At 40.5% G+C, this 20195-nt stretch overlaps 1 protein-coding gene across 6 annotated transcripts in view; it reads right to left on the reverse strand.

Moving 5' to 3' along the window:
* Positions 1–20195, reverse strand: part of TMCC1 (transmembrane and coiled-coil domain family 1) — a 198283-nt gene that overhangs the window by 172905 nt on the left and 5183 nt on the right. Inside the window, exons 2-3 of one of the 6 annotated variants that reach the window (XM_045024683.1) lie at positions 18076–18322; positions 16573–16740 (exon numbers count right to left, since the gene is read on the reverse strand). The exons of 2 other annotated variants lie outside the window; for them this stretch is intronic. In XM_045024683.1, the coding sequence (XP_044880618.1) occupies positions 16573–16641 (69 nt within the window). In that variant the 5' untranslated portion in view covers positions 16642–16740; positions 18076–18322. Of the gene's footprint in view, positions 1–16572; positions 16741–18075; positions 18323–20195 lie in introns of those variants that run through there. 3 more of the 6 variants (XM_045024684.1, XM_045024691.1, XM_045024693.1) reach the window with 3 other exon arrangements.

The following is a 20195-nucleotide window of genomic DNA, read 5'->3' on the forward strand; positions in this document are numbered from 1 at the left end:
ACACTTTTGATGCATTCAGCGCATGTGCATTAGCCTTACAACTAGACAAGGAAAAAAGTTCACTGGCCTGGCACGAACTCTACTTGCTCATTTTTACCATGATAATTGAGTAGAAAATTAGTGATATTTTATATTTGTCCATCAGAAATATTTATCTACAATGAGTCTTGCAAGGCTGCTGTAGATTCACTTCCTCTTTGTGCAACTGTACAGATTCAGCTACACACCTGGCAGTGGACATTTGTAACATTCACACTATTTTGTGACTAGCTTTCAAATATACCACAACTTCCTCTCCCCTTTCCTCCCTCAAAACCAAAACAATGGTGACAGCCAAGCCAGTTACAGCACTTCCTTTCAAAAGTGGCTCTGTTCTTTGCTTCCTTGAGGCTATTTGTGTAGCTAAGTCTTTTCATCAGAACTTTTGGTACCAAATCTTCTGAAAATATAAATGAAATGAAAAAACCCAGCTCACAGGAAGATATTACAGACCATTCTGTTTAGAAAAAAGTCCACCTATACAAGGTGTGTTCTGAGTTTAACTCTGTATTACACAGGGCATCTTCCAGGAACATCTCTGCAGACAAGAGTTGGTATGGTCTAATAGTAGTTCCCAGTCAGAGTCCGAAAAGCTAAGTTCTAATCCCAGCTCTGGCAAGGACTAACTCAGGCAACTCACTTGACTTCTGCAACTCAGTTTCCCCTCTGTAAAACCGCAATACTTACCTACCTCTGTAAAAGCACTGAGAGATCTACATGTGAGAAGTATTCCAAAAGTGCAAAAAACCTCCCCACAGAGCTAAAATCACAGTGGGTGATATCAAAAGCATTTCCACATCAACCAATGAGGAGGTTGCCTGAACTGATTCAAACTGAAACATCAGTGGGGTCTGGATGCATAAACAGGAACAGAGGGCTTCCCCCAAGAACTAAGATGCCTTTTCATATATAGGTCAAGAAACAAAAATAGGATAAAGAATAATAGGAAAAACTGTCTCCTCAATGACTGATAGCAAGATCTCCATTAGGCATGAGCAGACTTTAGTTAGCACTGTGAAGTCACAGCTGATCACCAGTAGGACGAGGAGTGGGGCTGGGGGGGCAAAGCAGGGAGAGGACAGTCAGAGTGGGAGATCTCAGATCTCTGCTGCAGTAGATGCAGAGGCCTTATTTGCTATGACAAGCCCCAAAGTGAATATCTATCAGAGTATTTCCCCTCCTGCTCACAAGCCAACATCAGTACAGCAGAAAACATTCACACAATCCAAAGAGAGCAGATAAAACTCACCCCTTCTTCAGGTCTGTCCCCCACAAACAGTAGAAATCTGTATTTCCCATTCCCTTTCCATAATCTTTCTACCTACAAGTTTGCCTGAACAGACCTTATCGGTTCCTCACAAGCATCTCAAATTCTGCAGCTGCAATTTACTGGGCTCCCATTGTTTCCTTTTGCTATTAACTCTTCCTTTCCTCTGGATCATGATACAGACTGCAGAATCTCCAGGCTTTGGAGTAACAACATCCTTGGGCCATGTCAGGGATTCTGGTGATCCCCTTTCAGAAGTACAAAGAGAAAAGCTGCTCTTATCCTCATTGCCTTTCTGCCAGGCAACGCTGCCACTTTCAATGTGTCAAAGCTGACTCAAATGTCAGGAACAAATGAACCACAAAGAGTGGAAATAAGGGCATTGCACTGCACTTCCCAAGGGAAGACAAAAGGCTACAGACTAAAATAGAAGTAGATTTTGGGATTGGTTGGTTAAATACTCAAATGCACTGCTCATGATAGTATGGAGATGGAATCTAATTTTAATCCCTAGATGAATCTGCTATGTGACAATGTCAGTATATAGATTTGGAATGAATTAGCTGCTTCAGTTCTAAAGATACCCAGGACTGGAATAAAAAAATCAGAGAAACTCAAAGTGAGTTGCATTGGCAGAATTGTATAGTATGCCAGTGTAAATCATAGAAAATTGCTTTCTTAGAGAGAATGGCTGAGGGATTTAAAGTGGGGCACGAATAAAAGTTTTTTAGATTCAAAAGTCAGTAAGACAATTAAGACAGACTTTTATAAGAGCCATAAGTAACAAGTCTTGATTACTTTTCATCAACAAAAAATGTGCGCCTTGCATATTTTGCATCAGGTGAGAAGAAATGCAAACACTTTGGTGGTGGTTTTGCTTGCCTGCCTACTGCTTTTCAAATGACAGCAATCAGTGTCTGCCAGGGAAGAAATTACAGAGTCAGGCCTGGTCTACACTACGCGTTTAAACCGGTTTTAGGAGCGTTAAATCGATTTAACGCCACACCCGTCCACACTAAGAGGCCCTTTATATCGATATAAAGGGCTCTTTAAACCAGTTTCTGTACTCCTCCCCAACGAGAGGAGTAGCACTAATGTCGGTATTACCATATCGGATTAGGGTTAGTGTGGCCGCAAATCGACAGTATTGGCCTCCGGGCGGTATCCCACAGTGCACCACTGACCGCTCTGGACAACAATCAGAACTCGGATGCAGTGGCCAGGTAGACAGGAAAAGCCCCGCGAACTTTTGAATATCATTTCCTGTTTGCCCAGCGTGGAGCTCCGATCAGCACGGGTGGCAATGCAGTCCGAAATCAAAATCCAAAAAGAGCTCCAGCATGGACCGTACGGATGTGATCGCTGTATGGGCAGGCAAATCTGTTCTATCAGAGCTCCGTTACAGAAAACGAAATTCCAAAGCATTTTTAAAAAATCTCCAGACAGAGGCCACAGCAGGGACTCAGCACGCTGCTGCGTGACAAACGTAATGGAAAGCCAAAGAATCAAATGGATGCTCATGGAGGGGGGGAGGGGGGGACTGAGGACTCAAGCGGTCCCACAGTTCCTGCAGTCTCTGAAAAGCATTTGCATTCTTGGCTGAGCTCCCAATGCCTGTAGTGTCAAACACATTGTCCGCGGTGGTTCAGGGCATAGCTCGTCAATTTACCCCCCTCACCCACCCCCAGAAGTAAAAGGGAAAAAAATCCTCTTGACTCTTTTAAATGTCACCCTATGTTTACTGAATGCTGCTGATAGACGCGATGCTGCAGCAGTCAACGGCAGCATACTCGCCCCCCCTCATGGGTGGCTGATGGTACAATATGGCTGATATCCATCGTCATCATCAGCCTTGTGGCAGATGGTGCAGTACAAAAGGACTGGTATCCGTCCTCATCATCAGCCCGTGAGTGCTCCTGGCTGGCCTCCGGTGAGGTCGGCTGGGAGCGCCTGGGTAAAAAACTCCTGATCATTCCCATTAGATGGTACAGTACGGCTGGTAACCATCTTCATCATAGCAACAGGGGGCTGAGCTCCATCAGCCCCCGCCTTTCATGTGTAAAGAACAGATTCTGTCCTGTCTGGACTATCATAGCAGCTGGAAGCTGCCTTCCCCTCATTTTATCTCACTACCAAGTCACTGTTTCTTATTCCTGCATTCTTTATTACTTCATCACACAAATGGGGGACACTGCAACGGTAGCCCAGGAAAGCTGGGGGAGGAGGGAATCAACAGGTGGGGTTGTTGCAGGGGCACCCCCTGTAAATGGCATACAGCTCATCATTTCTGCGCGATCTGACACGGAGCGGCTGTGCTCTCTGGTTCTCTGATACACTGGTTCTCTAGTACACTTGCCCCATACTCTAGGCAGGACTGATTCTATTTTTAGATACCATAAAGGAGGGATTGACTTGGGGAGTCATTCCCATTTTTGTCTTTTGCGCCCCCGGCTGAGCTCAGCCAGGGGCACCTATGACAGCAGCAGATGGTACAGCACAAAAGGACTGGTAACCATCATCTCATTGCCAATTTACAATGGCATGGTAGATGGTACAGAACGGCTGATAACCATCTCTGCTATCATGCAAAAGCAAATGAATGCTGCTGTGTAGCGCTGCTGAATCGTCTCTGTCAGCGGCATCTAGTACACATACGGTGACAGTGACAAGAGGCAAAACAGACTCCATGGTTGCCATGATATGGCGTCTGCCAGGGCAATCCAGGGAAAAAGGGCGCGAAATGATTGTCTGCCGTTGCTTTCCCGGAGGAAGGACTGACTGACGACATTTACCCAGAACCACCCGCGACAATGATTTTTGCCCCATCAGGCACTGGGATCTCAACCCAGAATTCTAAGGGGCGGGGGGAGACTGCGGGAACTATGGGATAGCTATGGAATAGCTACCCACAGTGCAACGCTCCAGAAATCAAAGCTAGCCTCGGACCGTGAACGCACACCACCGAATTAATGTGCTTATTGTGGCCGCGTGCACTCAATTTTATACAATCTGTTTTACTAAACTGGTTTATGTAAAATCGGAATAATCCTGTAGTGTAGATGTACCCTCAAACACCACCAAACACACATTATGCATGGTTTAAACTAGTACTGTTATTCCTTCACTTTGGAAAGCACATTTACAAAAAGTGATGTTTAAAAAAAAAAAACAACCACACACCACACACACTATCCAGGCCTGGAGTAATAAATTCCTCCCCCAGTGAATCAAGTCCAAATATTCACTATTAGATCTTTCAGTGCTCAATAGCTGACTTACCTATGGGGACAATAACAGAAGACACTTCAAACCAAGATTAGTTTTCACACAACTCAGCAGAATCACAAAACTTTCTTGCTGATTTCACCACAATCAATATAAAATGTACAAAAACTTCGATGCATAACTTTAGTAAAAAAAATTGAACCATTCCACTTCGACGTGAAACAGCTTATAGGACTGAACGTGAACCAGAAACTCTTAATCAGCCATAGAATGGAAAGAAATCCACTGCAGACCCAAATTACTCATTTTACCCCTCCAGTTCCTAAGCTGGTCCTGCTTTTATGAATTATCTTTGAAATATGCACCTAAAGGGCTCTCCTGCTAGATATACAAAGGAATTAGTCTGAATCTACCAAATGAGGGTTAGTTCTCCTGCAACTGTTGACAGGGACCTTAAAGTTCTTCCATGTCAGACACAAATAGCTGTCGTTTGAAAAGCGGTTGGCAGACAGCAAAACCACCTCGAAAGTATCTGCATTTCTTCTGACATGATGCAAAATATGCAAAACAAATTCGGTTAACAAAAAGTAAACAAGACCTGTTGGCTAACTGATGGCTCATATAGAAGTCTGGCTTATGCTGCTTTACTGACTTTTGAATCTGAAACACTGCTAAGGGGGGAGGGATAGTTCAGTGGTTTGAGCATTGGCCTGCTAAACCCACGGTTGTGAGTTCAATCCTTGAGGGGGCCACTTAGGAATCTGGGGCAAAAAATTGGTCCTGCTAGTGAAGGCAGGGGGCTGGACTCGATGACCTTTTGAGGTCCCTTCCAGTTCTAGGAGATTGGTATATCTCCAATTATTTTATTTATTTAATTTTTTTTATTCGTGCCCCACTTCAAAATTCCTCAGCCACTTCCTCTAAGGCAGTGATTCTCAAACCTTTGTACTGGTGACTTCTTTCAAATGGAAAGCCTTTAAGTGCAACTCCCCTTATAAATTAAAAACACTTTATGTGTTTAACACCGTTATAAATGCTGGATGCAAAGCAAGGTTTGGGGTGGAGGCTGACAGCTCGCGATCCCCATGTAATAATCGCACAATCTTGAGGGGTCCCAACCCCCAGTTTGAGAACCCCTGCTCTAAGGGCTAGTTTACACTGATGACATTAAAGCATGTGGCTTGTGTAGTCGCAGCAGAGCGCTGGGATAGAGCTCTCCCGAAGCTCTAAAAAAAATACCACCTCCACGAGGGGCGCGGCTTCCAGCGCGGGTGCACTGTCTACACTGGCACTTTACAGCGGGGGCTGTTTTTCCAAACCCAAGCAAGAAAGCTGCAGCACTGTAAAGTGCCAGTGTAGACAAGCCCTAAGAAACTTTTTCCTTCCTGACTGAAATTTTCCCAAATAAAACAAGCAGGGAAGCTTGTCCTCTCATTATGGGGATGGAATGTATCATTTAAAATAGGTGTACTCTAAACAAAATAAGTTTTTAAAATTAATTTCACATGAGATCTTAATTTTGGGTTGGACTTTTTACATTGATTTTACTAAGTTTACTAAGAAGGAATCCCTCCCACTAGTGCTGCATACAAAAAGTAGTTTAAGTCAGGAAAGAGCAGCACAACACAGACACCTTTCAGAAGTCTATACAGTGCTTCATGGAGTAGAGAATTATTCTTGCACAAAGCTTTTCCAAGGAATGTGGAGAGGCAATAATGATTATAGCACAAATTAGGAGTTTGGCATTATGGGTTCTATCCCAACTATAGCACAGAATTGGTGTAACATCAGGAAAGTCAACTGACCTCTGAGCTTCACCATCTGAACCAAGGGGTACTCGCGTGTATCACAACATTGCTGATATTTATTCAATTTTTTCCAAACTGATCTGAGATCTTTAGGTGGAAAGTGACACAGAAGTGCATGTTATTGATGTACTAAACCTGGATCAGGGTTCACATACTTTATCAAGTCACCTTTCTTTGCAAGGTTTCAGCATCTCCACTTGGAAAGGTTTAAATAACCCACTGTGAGGTCAGAGACGCCTCAATCTAGTAGATTGATCCCAACAGGTTGTTTTGTAACAGCAATGAATGACTACACATCTTGAGTTTATGGTGCTCAGAGGCTACAAAAATGAATGTTAAGTACATACTGATAAGTGATATCAGTTGTTTTTGGCCTATGGCCCATCGGCTCTTCCTGCAAGTCTAATTACAGCCCCTCCTGGTGATGCCATTGATTTTCATGAACAAAACAGGGCTACTGAGAATAATTCACATGCATCCACACACTAGCTCTTTGAATGACTACTTGTTATAGCCACGCTGGAACTGTGCTTAACTTGTCCATTTTGATTTGCACAAAGTGAGCTTGACAACATGTTTTGATTCAAGTGTTCATGCACCCAATATTTCTATGCAAAGTCACCATAAAAGTGTGACCTGAAAGTGTGGCCGCACTTTCAGGTCACAGTTTAAATCATAAATACCTTTCCAAAAAAAGCAATGGGAGGGATAATGGATTTGTTTGAAATGAAGCCCAAGTTCACCCAAAACTGAATAGAGGCTCAGGTTTACAGCCCAAAGTTGGCTAGAATCAAAGCAGATTCCTTTAGGGAGCATCATATGCCTGTAGCCCTGATATTACAGTATGTATCATTGATCAGCCTTTTTATTTCTATATCAGTTAAATACTTTATTTGCAAACCTAAAGCTAGGCTTTGGGCAGCTGCCTGTTCAGGATACTACTGCCTCTGAACTGACTACGGTTTAAGTATTTTAATCTGCCTTCATACAATTATAGTTTAGTTTGATTTTTTGTTTTTTAATAACAGGGGTTTATGCTTCCTAAATTTTCCCTATGACTAGTCTTGATGTGTTTTTGAAGAATGCACATATTAACTACAAACCACGTGTATCCTATGGATATACACAGTGGTCATCATTATAAAGTTGATGTTTATCAGCAATTATCACACGGAAGTAAGTAACTGGCACTATCTGCCATGGTTAACAACTCACAATTTGATTCCTCACACATTTTAGTAAAGAACAGTAACAACTCACCAGCTAACTAATATAATATGGTTGTGGTTATATATTGGATAATACATCTACTGTGGGAAATGCCAAATATGTTGTAAGCAGTAGGGATGTATGGGTAAGGTGGAGGAAGGTGACCAGCAAATACACCTGCAAATTACTAACTAAACCCCTGCTTGGAATAATTGACAGTAGATTCTCATTTATTTTCTCTATGATCTTTGTGGACCTGGTAATTTACCATGGCACATTCATTTTCATTATAATATTTCAGCATGAGAGATAACACTACCATACAGTATGCTTGAACCTGCACCTCAGTTCACAGATCTGGTTTCTATTATTCAATGGTTTGCAAAATTCAATATTTCCCAAAGGGTCTTTAGTCATTAATGTGAATCAGTGACATTCTGCTCTAAACTCCCTGGGTGGAAGACTTCAGCAGGCACAAGGAGGAGACTTGAAAGCAATTTCCTTTTTTCAGAGGTCTTGCACCATACATAGTGGTATTAGTGTATGTTCCTTCCTCTGTGAAGTGTTTGAGGGCACTAGAGCTGTAGATGCCTCAAGTCACTTGTTCATGAATATCTAATAAGTGAGTCTGCCCTCTCCCACTTGGCTAGCAGCAAGGAAAAAAACATTCAGAAGAGACAATCCAGTCGGCTGTCTGGACATAAGAAAATAACTAAAACAAGGGATTAAAATACAGAGCATTCTATTCTTTTAATCCAGTATTAAAACATCAGTGGGGTTATACCTATATTCATAGATTCCAAGGCCAGAAGGGATTACTACAATCGCCTACTAGTCTGACTGCCTCCTGTGTAACACCGGTCATAGAACTTCCCCAAAATAATTCCTAGAACAGATCTTTAAGTCAAGACTGGATATTTTTCTAAAAATGGTGTGCTTGAGAATCCATCTCAACCTTTGATAGAGTTATTAACCACTAGAATAATTTAACTGTTAAAATTTTGGGCCTTATTTCCCATCTGAATTTGTATAGCTTCAACTTTCAGCTTTTGGATCACATTACACCTTTCTTCTTCTAGACTGAAGAGCCTATTAGAAGATATTTGTTCCCCAAGTAGATACTTCTAGACTGCGATCAAGGCTCCCCTTTAACCTTCTCTTTGTTAAGTTAATCAGATTGAGCGCTAAGTCTATCACTATAAAGAATGTCTTATAATCTTTAATCATTTGTGGCTCTTCTTTGAACCCTCTCCCATTTATCAACATCCTTCTTGAATTGTGGGCACCAGAACTAGAGACAGTTTAACACCAGTGACTGCACCAGTGCCAAATACAGAGGTAAAATAACCTCTGCTCCTACTTGAGATTCCTGTTTATGCTTCCCAGGATTGCATTAGCTTTTTTGGCCAGAATGTCACACTGAAAGCTCATGTTCAGCTGATTACCCACCACGACCCCCAAATCTTTTTCAGAGTCACTGCTTCTCAGGATAGAGTTCCCCATCCAATAAGTATGGCCTACATCCTTTGTTCCTATATTTATATATTACCTGTATTAAAACACATTGTTTGCTTGTGCCCAGCTTACTAAGTGATCCCTAGTTTCTGAATCAGTGACCTATCCTCGTCATTATTTACCACTCCCCCAAATTCTGTATCATCTTTAGCTTTATCGGCTATGACTGTTTTCTTCCAGGTCACTGATAAAAATGTTAAGTAGAAAAGGGCTAAGAACCGATTCCAGCAGGACCTCCACTAGGAATACACCTTGTTCAATGATTCACCATTTACAGTTACACTGTGAGTCCTATCAGCCAGCTTTTAATCCATTTAATGTGTCATGTTAATTTTATATCCTCCTAGATTTTCAGTCAAGATGTCATGTGATGCCAAAGTCGCATCCTCACAGAAATCTAAATATATTACACCAATACTATTACCTTATTTATCGTCTCATAAAAAGTGTACCAAGTTAGTTTGACAGGGATCTATTTTCCATAATTCCATGTTGAATGGCATTAATTATATTACCCTGCTTTCATTCTTTATTAATTGAGTTGTGCATCAGCCGCTTCATTATCTTGCCCAAAATTTATGTCAGACCAACAGGCCTATAATTTACCAGGTCATCCAGTTTCCCCTTTTTAAATATTGGCACAACATTAACTTTCTTCTGGAAAACCAACATTAACAGTCCAGCCCACTCCACAACTGTCTTTATAAAAACTTCTGGGTCCGAGTTATCTAAACCTATTGATTTTAAAATCAATAGGTTTAGATAACTCGGACCCAGAAGTTTTTAGTAGCTGCTGTTTAACATCTGTTTAGTAGCTGCTGTTTAACATCTGTTTAGTAGCTGCTGTTTAACATCCTGCAGAGATACTAGTGGAATTGAAAGAGTGTTATATGATATGACTACATCTCCAAATACTATACTTGGAGACTGGAAACACTTAAATCTAGAAGGAAAATTACCCTGTAAGTTACTACAAACAAACTAGTATTATAGAAACTGAGACATTTCTACATCATTTTATTGATACTGAATTAATTTGTATAGCATTTTGAAGACAAAGCGATATACTGGTAGTAAATTAAATATTACTAGATAGAGAAAAAAGCCTGGATCTCAGACTCTCTCCCTGCCACCATACATATAATTCTATTCTATTTCTTTTGTTTCTATTGTCTATAGTGATGTTATTAAAAAAGGATGTTGGACAATCTCAGTGGCAAGGTATGAACTACAAAATGCAGATCAATTACATTTAGAAAAAAGTATTCAGTGATTGCTAAGACTGAACTTCATCCTTTAGAAACAGTCAATTCTATGGCCTGTGGAACAAGAAGAGATAGGAGGTCTATATAACTAGATTAGGCATTTTGCTATGAAGTTGCAATGGCTCATGTAGCCAGAGACAGTGTATGAGTTCAAATTCACTATATTCCCAAAGATACACCTGATTGATTAGGTCAAGTGTGCACACACTGATGACCTTTTATAAGCATTTTTTAAAAAGCCCATAGCTACTACTTGCCCTTATAAAAATCTACTTACCCACTCACTTGGGCACATTTTTTAATGAGTAATAGTTTGGATTTTAGCGTATTAAAGACAGGCATGTAGATTTTGTGCCTGAAAGAAGGACAAAGTAGATGAATTTTTAAGGCCTCTGTATAAAAGTAACTAAAGACTGATGGAGGATTATGCAAAAGAACTAACATATACTCCTTTAGGCATGTCATTTGTCCATTGCATAAATCTCTATCGAGGTGCATTTATAACTAGTCAGTTTGCACTATGGTAATACAAATAATAAATAGTTTTAAGTGTTATGATGCCAATAACTAGCTGTAAGGACACTCCAAGCTTACAGCTACCACAACAGGAATGATTAATGTAGAGGCAATGTCTCAAACCAATAACTAGAACCATCTCTAAAGAACACATCTTTCCCCATCTGCCAAATTCATCTGAAGGCTTGAGTAAACAGACAGGCTTTCACTATGCACCGATAATCAGACTACTGACCCATGTGGGAAGCAAGCTCCAAAGTTAAGGGCAGCCCACAGAAAACACTCTGCCCACATCTAAGGCCTTTCAGAATCAAAGGCTAATTGGGGAAACTGGTCAGGCTTGTAGGCTGATCAGCTAATATACACACCCAGGTCCTCAAGGATTCTTATTGAAAGAAATGTGACTCAATGTTGTCTTAAACAATTTATTAAACAAAAATAAAATCAGGTATCACTAAAACTAGGCTGCTGTTTGTAATGCTAAACTAAAAAAAATAAATAATACAATTGCCCAATCAAGATGAAATCAGAGTTAGCATCAATATTGGATTCAAATTACATTACATTTGACTAGTTATCAGCATAATACAACAAATAACCCTTATAAATCCTAAAGAAAGCATCTAAGGAGGTGGCCATCCATTTGTTATAAACTAAAGCATTTTACCAAAGTGAATCAAATCAGAACTCGGAGCTGGTTAAATATTTTAACACTGAAATAAAGAAGTCTCTAATATCAGAACCACAACCTCAGAACCAGTTACAAACTTCCTCCTGGGACAACTTGTTTGGCAGTTTACAGCTGACTTAAGTTTCTCAGCACGTTCAGAAGATAGCACACAGTCTAATTATCTTTATGGGACTGTGCTGAGGGATATTTAAGTTTGGGTAATTTTCTGGTGCCTTCCCTGTGTGGACTTTACAAGTGCTCATTCACACTCATGCACACCATCACACCCTAAAATTAAAGAATAAAAAAGCTGGGACACCTCTCAGTTAACAAGAAAGGACAAAAATAGAAAAATAAGGCCAGGTCTACCCTACACGATTAGGTCGACATAAGCTGCCTTGCATTAACCTAGCTGCACAAGTGTCTTCACTTAAATTTGGCTCATGCTGACCTAGGTGCCTCTGTATGCCGATTTAGTAAGGCCACCTACGAGTGGTGTAGAGCAGTGGTTTTCAACCTTTTTTCATTGGCAGACCCCTAAAATTTTTCAAATGCAGAGCTTTGGAAATAAGTCTGTGGACTGCCAAGGGTCCACAGACCACAGGATGAAAACCACTGCTGTAGGGTCATAGTCGATGTAATTAGTTCAACAGGTCAGTGTTGAAACTCAGGCTACATCTACACTACAGCCAAGATCAACGCTCTGAGATCACTAGATCTCTAAATCGACCGCTGATGGACTGAAGACCTGCCAAATCGATAGCAGATCGCTCTCCAGTCGACTCCTGTATTCTACCCCCGACGAGAAGAGTAAGGTAAGTCGACAGGAAAAACTCTCCCGTCGACCCCCTGCGGTGTAGACCCCGTGGTAACTCGACCTAATGTACATCGACTCCAGATATGTTATTCACGTGGCTGGAGTTGCATAGCATATGTCAACTTACCGTGGTAGTTTAGACATAGCCTGAGTTGCTTACATCAACCTTTACTGGCTTTGAGGAGCAGTCTCACAATGATGATAATTGATAGATGTGTGCCTGGTGAGAACACACGATGCAGACACAAGGAGTCAAGTGTGCACACGCAAACAATTTAATAACTGCGGTAGCTTTATGCCTACATAAGCGAGATCAACAAAATTCTGTAGTGCAGACATGACCTAAGATAACAGGGGGTTCAAAACTCTTCAGCTCTTGTAATCTTAGACATCAAGTTCCTTTAAGTATTAAACTGATGCTGAGTTTTAAAGTCCTTTAAATTAAATACAAAAAATATTAGATTATAAATGTAGGCCTTAGCATAGGTTGTCAACTTCATATTTTAAACTGATTTTTTTAAAAACTATTTAAATTTTAAAAATCAATTTTTATCAACCCTCCCTCTGAGTGAAAAGGTCGAGATGACTGTCACCAGTGTATTGAAAGTTATGCACAAAGTCCTACAAAAAAAAAGGAAAGGACCCTGGCAACTAATAGCCACTCAACATTCATCGATCGAAATTAACATTTGAACATGTGACCAGATATCATTGTCTTAAAAAAATTAATGTAGTCATCTTTTTTTTAGGAACTGGATGTTAGATCAAATAGCTTATCTTTAGAAGTTTCCATCTGGACAGAGAAAAGTTACTGCAAAGCTTTAAGATAAAACCTATTTACAATAAAAATAGAGTTTGTATCAGATCTGTATTCCCATATATGCTATTTCTATCACAGGTCTATTAGCAAGAGTCTATCTGTTGACCTTAACTGCCAAAGAGGGGCACAGAGAAAGGTGGTCTCAATTAGCTTTCACCTCCTAGGGCTTTATAGATCAACACCTTAAATTGCATCCAGAAGTGAAAATGCAGCCAGCGCAGCCTATGGAGCCTTGGTAAGCTATTAAACATCAAATGTCAACAGCACACTATTTAGTGTGATGTTTTGAATGGAGTCCCTCCCGCCAGCCTTGCTAAGCAGTGAGCTATGACATAGTCACAGCTTGCTTGTGTAGCCCCATTTAGCACCACTGTAATCCAATCTGGAGGTCATTAAAGCAGGGATAACTAGCTACTTCCACTTTTTCATGTTCTCTGTATGTGTGTATATATCTTCTTACTATATGTTCCATTCTATGATTCTGATGAAGTGGGCTGTAGCCCACAAACGCTTATGCTCAAATACATCTGTTAGTCTCTAAGGTGCCACAAGTACTGCTGTTCTTTTTGCAGATACAGACTAACACCGCTGCTACTCTGAAACATGAGGGAAGTGATCACAATGCTCATACCACGTACAGACAGAAAAATACTTTGGCCACTGAAGCAAGCTGGAATGCCATTGCCAGGAGAAAATGGGAATGCAAGGGAAGCCCTAAATCATGAGCTGCCTCAAAGAAGCAGCAAAGCCCTTCATTATCATATCGCCCCATGCACCATCCCCCCGCCTTACTGTTAAGCTACTCCACTGCAAGCCAATATCAAGCTTCAACCAGCTCATACTAAGCCAAATGCCTATCCTGGACAGGCAATGGGAACGTAGAGCCATTACACTGGATCAGATTAAAAGGATTTGTAGAATTCAACCGTACAAAGTACAAAACAGGAGGTATGACAATACAGTGCTGTGGAATGCTAAGATAGCCCTTAGGGTTAGGAGTTACACATCTGTGCCTATGGTATCTCTAAAAAGCAAAGAACAATCACTTGAGCGATCCTCGCTACACTTCCACTGCCTGAAAATTAAACAGCTACAATGAAGGCTGTCAATTGATCTAAGAGTCAGTTTGGACAATTGTCCTTTGTCTATCACTAGCAGAAAACAGATGAACAAAACCAATAAAGTTCTGGCCTGAAACTGTACATGGAAATGCACAGTAGGAAGGAAATCTGAGAATTTCAGATATTGCCAGAGCATAGGTAATCCACCATCCCCAATGGGACTGGGCACATTTTGGGGGGTCATGATTTGGCCATTCTCCCTTTCTTTACAGCTAGGTAAGAAGGGGTTTGAAAATGTTTCTGCTGTCAGGGTCATGGAAGGAAAGGCTGAAAGCCACTGTGCTAGTCTATCCCTGACTTTCCCAATAATATCATCCTAAGGGTATGTCTTCATTAGCAATGTTAAAGCGCCGCCGTGGCAGTGCTTTAACGTGGCTGTGTAGTCGCAGCACCAGCGCTGGGAGAGAGCGCTGTAAAAAATAACAAAACCACCTCACCAGCGCTGGGGTACTGACTACACTGCCACTTTACAGCGCCGAAACTTGCAGCGCTCAGGGGGGTGCTTTTTCACACCTCTGAACAAGAAAGTCGCAGCGCTATAAAGTAGCAGTGTAGACAAGGACTAAGAGAACTTGGGGGAGGGACATAGTTAGCAATATCACTATCTAGGCGGGTGTTTCTTGATCAAGGGCCTAACAACCACTCATTTGACAGACACTGGCACCTAGCACTTCCCTCAGAGGAGCATTGATTATTTCCTCTCAAATTCTACAAGCCTAGGGTGTACAGATCTAGTCCACAGGCCACAGCCAGTATTCTCCCAGCATCTGTAAAACTTCAGTAAGCCAAACTGGCCAAAGCTAACCCAGAGTCAATGCAGTGTTTGCATCCCCATATGAACCCAGTCCGCAGCTGAAGCAGAGCGGTTGCCGGGGACAGAAGGGGGAAGAGGGATGAAAGGTCATCAGCATGAGAAACGCTTGAGGTGGCAACTCATTCACTAAACTATCCATCACACAGAACTCTTCCTCTGGATGAAAAGTTTGCACCTGCCCTTGTACCTTCAGCAAACCCAACTGAAAAAAACTGGAGAGAATCTTCACCTCACTGAAACATGCACACTTCATCTAGCATGTTTGTAGCTATTTTGTCTTTCAAAGACAACAGTTAACCCTAGAAGAGTCCTAAAACATGCTAACTGACTTAATACACATGCTATGTTCCCAGAGAAGCACTTGTTGTTTAGGCAGAAAACCATCTTTGTATTTTGAAAAAAAAAAAAAAAGGGATGTTCCCCCCGCCCCCTTCAATCTGCCTGTCTGACACAGTGTTCTCTAGTTCTCAAAACAAAGGTTTGAGAGTCAGGACCAGGGTTTTAATCACATTTCCACCTTAGCCCTGCTGTGTAATCTCTGACAGCCACAACCATTCTTCCCTCACTTTTCCTGTTTTTACACAAATATTTACCTATTTCCAAAGATGCTGCATCTTAATGTTTGTAAGGTGCTTTGAAACTCCAGACAGGAGTTATCCATTTATCCGAAAGTCTAAAACCCTTATTGTGGGCACTCTAAGCCACCATACCTAGAGGAGATGAAAAATCTCTCACCAAACTGTACATATAATCTATGTTTGGGAGCAGCTGTTCTTGATGTATTCTTGAAATGATCAAGGCCAACTAAACTAGTGAAAAGAAACAAACTAATAAATAGACTACAATAAAAAAAACCCAAATTAGTTCACATAACCAGTGAATGTTGGATTTATATCCTAGTAGTGTTTTCATAATCCAACAGATATCCAGACTGTATCATCTTGTGACACCCATTCACATGATTATAAAGTGTGTCGATACGTCACTCATTTCACCACACTTCAGTGCCCTATAACTGGAATGCAAGTTTTGAAGAACTAGAAAAGACTATCCAGCTTTTAAGGCAATCTCCTTGTAATGCATGTAATTTCTGCAGGTCATTAATACCATGTCAGTATCTTTCTTTTAACAAACTTGTCTGGTTACTATTATAGTTGTGTGCTATTTTCCTAGTTAAAAACAATGTTCATCTGCACACAATGATGAGTTCTTGCTTTTCTACCACAAATTACACACTTACATAAACTCACCTCTCAGAAATGGGAACAGAAGTCAGGTCTCCTTACTGACTACCAGTCCCCTATTCTAAGCAATGCTGCTATGCTAAAGAAATTAATCCCCACAGCATTTTAAATTTCCTGCCTTCAGTCTGCCTCTGCCCCCATTTGAATTTCAGGATGTTAAATATGCTCCGTAATATGTATTAAATTAGTGTAAAAATGATCTAGGTCATGTAGCATGTTGTGTATTTCAGTTACACGCCAACCTTCAAAAGGCCTTTCCTTCTCTTCCTCTTGCCCTCCTCTCCTCCAAATAAAAGAGGCTGAACCATCATACTCTTCTAGAACAATGACCTGCTTTGGCTACATTCCACCATAGTGAGGTGGAAGTAGATTTTCTGCCTGCCACTGCTAGTGGATGTCAACATGGAAGTCTAAAATGGAGAGAAAAGATGGCAGTATTTATAAAGATTCATAAGGAGAAAAGACAGTATCATTTCAGGTAGTATCATTGTACACGCAGTGATTCCTAAAGGCCTGAAGATACAAACCTAACAGATGGAATTAACATATTTCAGGTTCTTTTTTTCTTAAGAAAAAGACTCGGCTAAATAGAACTGGAAGGCAAAAAAAGAGTCAGGTACACTACTGACTGCTCTCTAGCCCCCAAACACTGAGGCATTTTCATGGGACAATCAAGTCTCTTTTCCCGTTCCCGTTATGTTATATGTGGAGGATGGTCTTGTAGCTCACACATGGTAGGGAGTCCTGGCTGTGGTGTACTTGTGACCCTGGGCAAGTTACTACTTCTCTGAGACTGTTGAATTCTGTAAGATGAGGATAATATTTAACCTCTCTCTCAAAGGGGTGCTGTGAAGATTACTAATGTTGGTAAAGAACTTTTGAGATCTTGCAATGAAATAGAAAGTATTTTTAATTTTGTTTCTGACTCAATGGTTGACAAGCAGACAAGGCATTATCAGGTATGCCCCAGTTCTAGTCACCATTAATACAGACACCTTCTGATTTTCGATAAGACTTTTCATCTCTATGCCTGTGTCTTCTCTATAAAATGGGGAAAACATCTGCCTCAGAGAAACATCGAGAAATTAGCTATGTTAATAAAACACTGAAAATTAAAAGTGCTATAAACATTCTAAATCACTGTTACTTAAAGGAGTGAAAGTGTGTGGATAAAGGACACCAGTTTCAAAAAAGTGAGTTATTTATTTTGAAAGAAACCTTTAGAAGAATCCTACAGTAGGTTCAAATGAGGTCATCTTACATATAATGCAATTCTGATATTCTGGTGCCAGTAATGCATCAGTGCACATGTGCATATTCAATCAATTTATTCTACAAAGTTCTTTATATTTTAGCAATGTGTATTTAAGAACTGCATGTCAAGGGTTATTTTTTCCCAAGGAAAGAAAAAAAACCTGTCAGATCATATTTTCTTTCTAGTTTGATTTTCCTTCACTACACAAATAAAAATATTGCTTAACTACAGCAAGGGGGAGCCCCAGGTTTCAAGAGTTTGCTTTCTGTTCAGCTATATAACAATTTACTATAGGGCTTCTTTACTTTCAAACTCCTGGGCAACTGAAATTGTGTTTCACTGCCTACACTGCAAGGTAACACCACCAGTTCCTGTCTCTAGTAACCAAGTGCCATTGTTTTATTTCCCATTTTTTAAAAAAATGCATTATTTAGGACTTACACTGTCTTTTTTCTTTTTTTAAATAAATGATGCTAAGAAGCATACATACCTCCAACAAATAACCACACTAGCTCTTCTTTTCTTGAATAGAAGTGCTTGCAATTATAATCCAAAAATCTTCAAAAAAGTTTCATTTTAAAAAGAAATTGGAGATAAAGTCCATAGGAAATAGGATACAGTCTGAGGTGTGGGTGTAATTTGCCTTCTAGATTTGTAGACAGCTGTAGTTAGTACTTTAGGTCAGTTTCAGAGCAAACCTTGACAAAAATGCTTTCTTTGCACAGGAATAAGACCTGCTGGAATTAACAAGCATAGCAAGAAACAGAAAAATCATTAATAGCTGATTGCTGCTGTTTCACAGACATATACTCATGCTCTGCTAAGCCAAACAAAAGTCTGATGCAGAGGAAAGAGAAATAACCTATTACTTGGAACACTGAGCTTTTGACATAAGTGTCAATGCCTTGTTAAGCAACAACACATTTGAAATCAAAGGCAGGAAAAGGAGCCATTAAAATTAACAACCCAAGCCAGCCACCTTTGAGCTAACAACGTAGAGATGGTGAAGTAGGGGGTGAAGAATAAAAAGTTTCTTTTTAAACCTCAAAGAATTTGTGACTATTACGGACTGTACTGCCATCATAGCACAGAGTACCTTGTTTCACAGATACGTAAAAAGTGCTGCAAGGAATCCAAGGCCCAAAATTTTCCATTAATTGCATGTGCAATAAATACACAGAATTACACTGTTTGCAAATGCAATTGTGGTAACTGCTTGTGCACCTTTTTTAAAAAAATCTGGTCCTAAATAGTAAATTATAAGTGAAAGATCAGATCAGACGGCCCGGTAAGAACTAACTTGTTTATTGTCCTTCTCCCTCCGCCCCCATTAATGGATTTAGGAAGTTTTACCAGAAACCCTGTCAGAGCCCAATAAGGAGAAAGAAAGTGTCATCATCTTTCATCCATGCTTCCGAGGACCCTGGTGAACAAGCTCAATCCTTAGTTCCCAAACCTAAGCTGTCCCTGGACTTCCTACTAGCATACTGCCCTCGAAACTCCCGCTTCCATAAGGATTTAACCTTTTCAGCCGTCTGATAAATTTATCAAGACTCACCTTCAATCTCACCTTCACACCTAATTGTATGGAAGACTAGTCTATCTTTTTACCCCACCTCCTCATCACACGCACCAGTGGCTTCTAATTGGGTGGGGTGGTAGTGTACTCCCCTAATCCCTCCAGCCTTCTCACTGCCATCTCCATTTTTGGAGTCTCTCGCCCCTAATTAATAGAACTGAGTATCTGATCTGTTTTTCTGATCAGCTTTGTCCAAACACACAGCAGAGTGAAACTGGAGACGTTATTTTTCAACATGCAGTCCCCCTTAGGGTTTCTGAAAAAGCAGGCATGAAAATGACAGCAGAGATTTATGGTCAGTTATCACTGGAGGTCTTGACAAATGCTAGAACAAGCAATTTGGGCACTGAACTGTGTGCCAGACTCAAATAGAGGCACTGCTTTAGGTTTCATATTCCACAGGAATTTAGCAGATATTAGGATGAAAATCATTTTTACTCTGGAAAAATTAATCCCCTTTAGAAAACTAATTTTAACAATCTAACCTGAAACCAGAATGTAAAGTTATCCGGAAAAGGGGGGAGATTCAGCAGTAATAATGTTCCATTAAGGCAGACATACAGAAAAGCTTCCTGCACTGTATTGAAGTGGGGTTGTCCTAGCTCATGAAAGAAGCTTTATAATGCCCAAATACAATTTGTTTAGTCTCAGAAGGTTCCACACAAAAGGACGTCATGCCCTCTCCCTCGTTGTTTTTGCTGATATAAGACTCAACAACGGCTACCACTGATGAAAACTGTTTTAAAAGCATCCTCCTCCTTCATGTCCTAAAGGATTCTGACTGCCCCAGAAAATAAGACAGTGGATACCAGTCTCTTGGGCAGCCATCTAAACCATTCCATACAATCCCTCAGAATCATAAATAAACAATAATAAAAAAAAAAAAGCCCTCATTACATGCTAAGGAAATAGCCTACCTACATGATAAAATAATCACTGTCCATAGGTGCTCTGATGTGAAACGGTAAAACAATGGAAGTCAGTCCCCAGCATGGATATTATGACCTGAGACTCAGCATATGATGCCATAA

Source organism: Mauremys mutica, chromosome 7, assembly GCF_020497125.1.
Source record: "Mauremys mutica isolate MM-2020 ecotype Southern chromosome 7, ASM2049712v1, whole genome shotgun sequence".
In the NCBI taxonomy this organism is placed as follows: Eukaryota; Metazoa; Chordata; order Testudines; family Geoemydidae; genus Mauremys; species Mauremys mutica.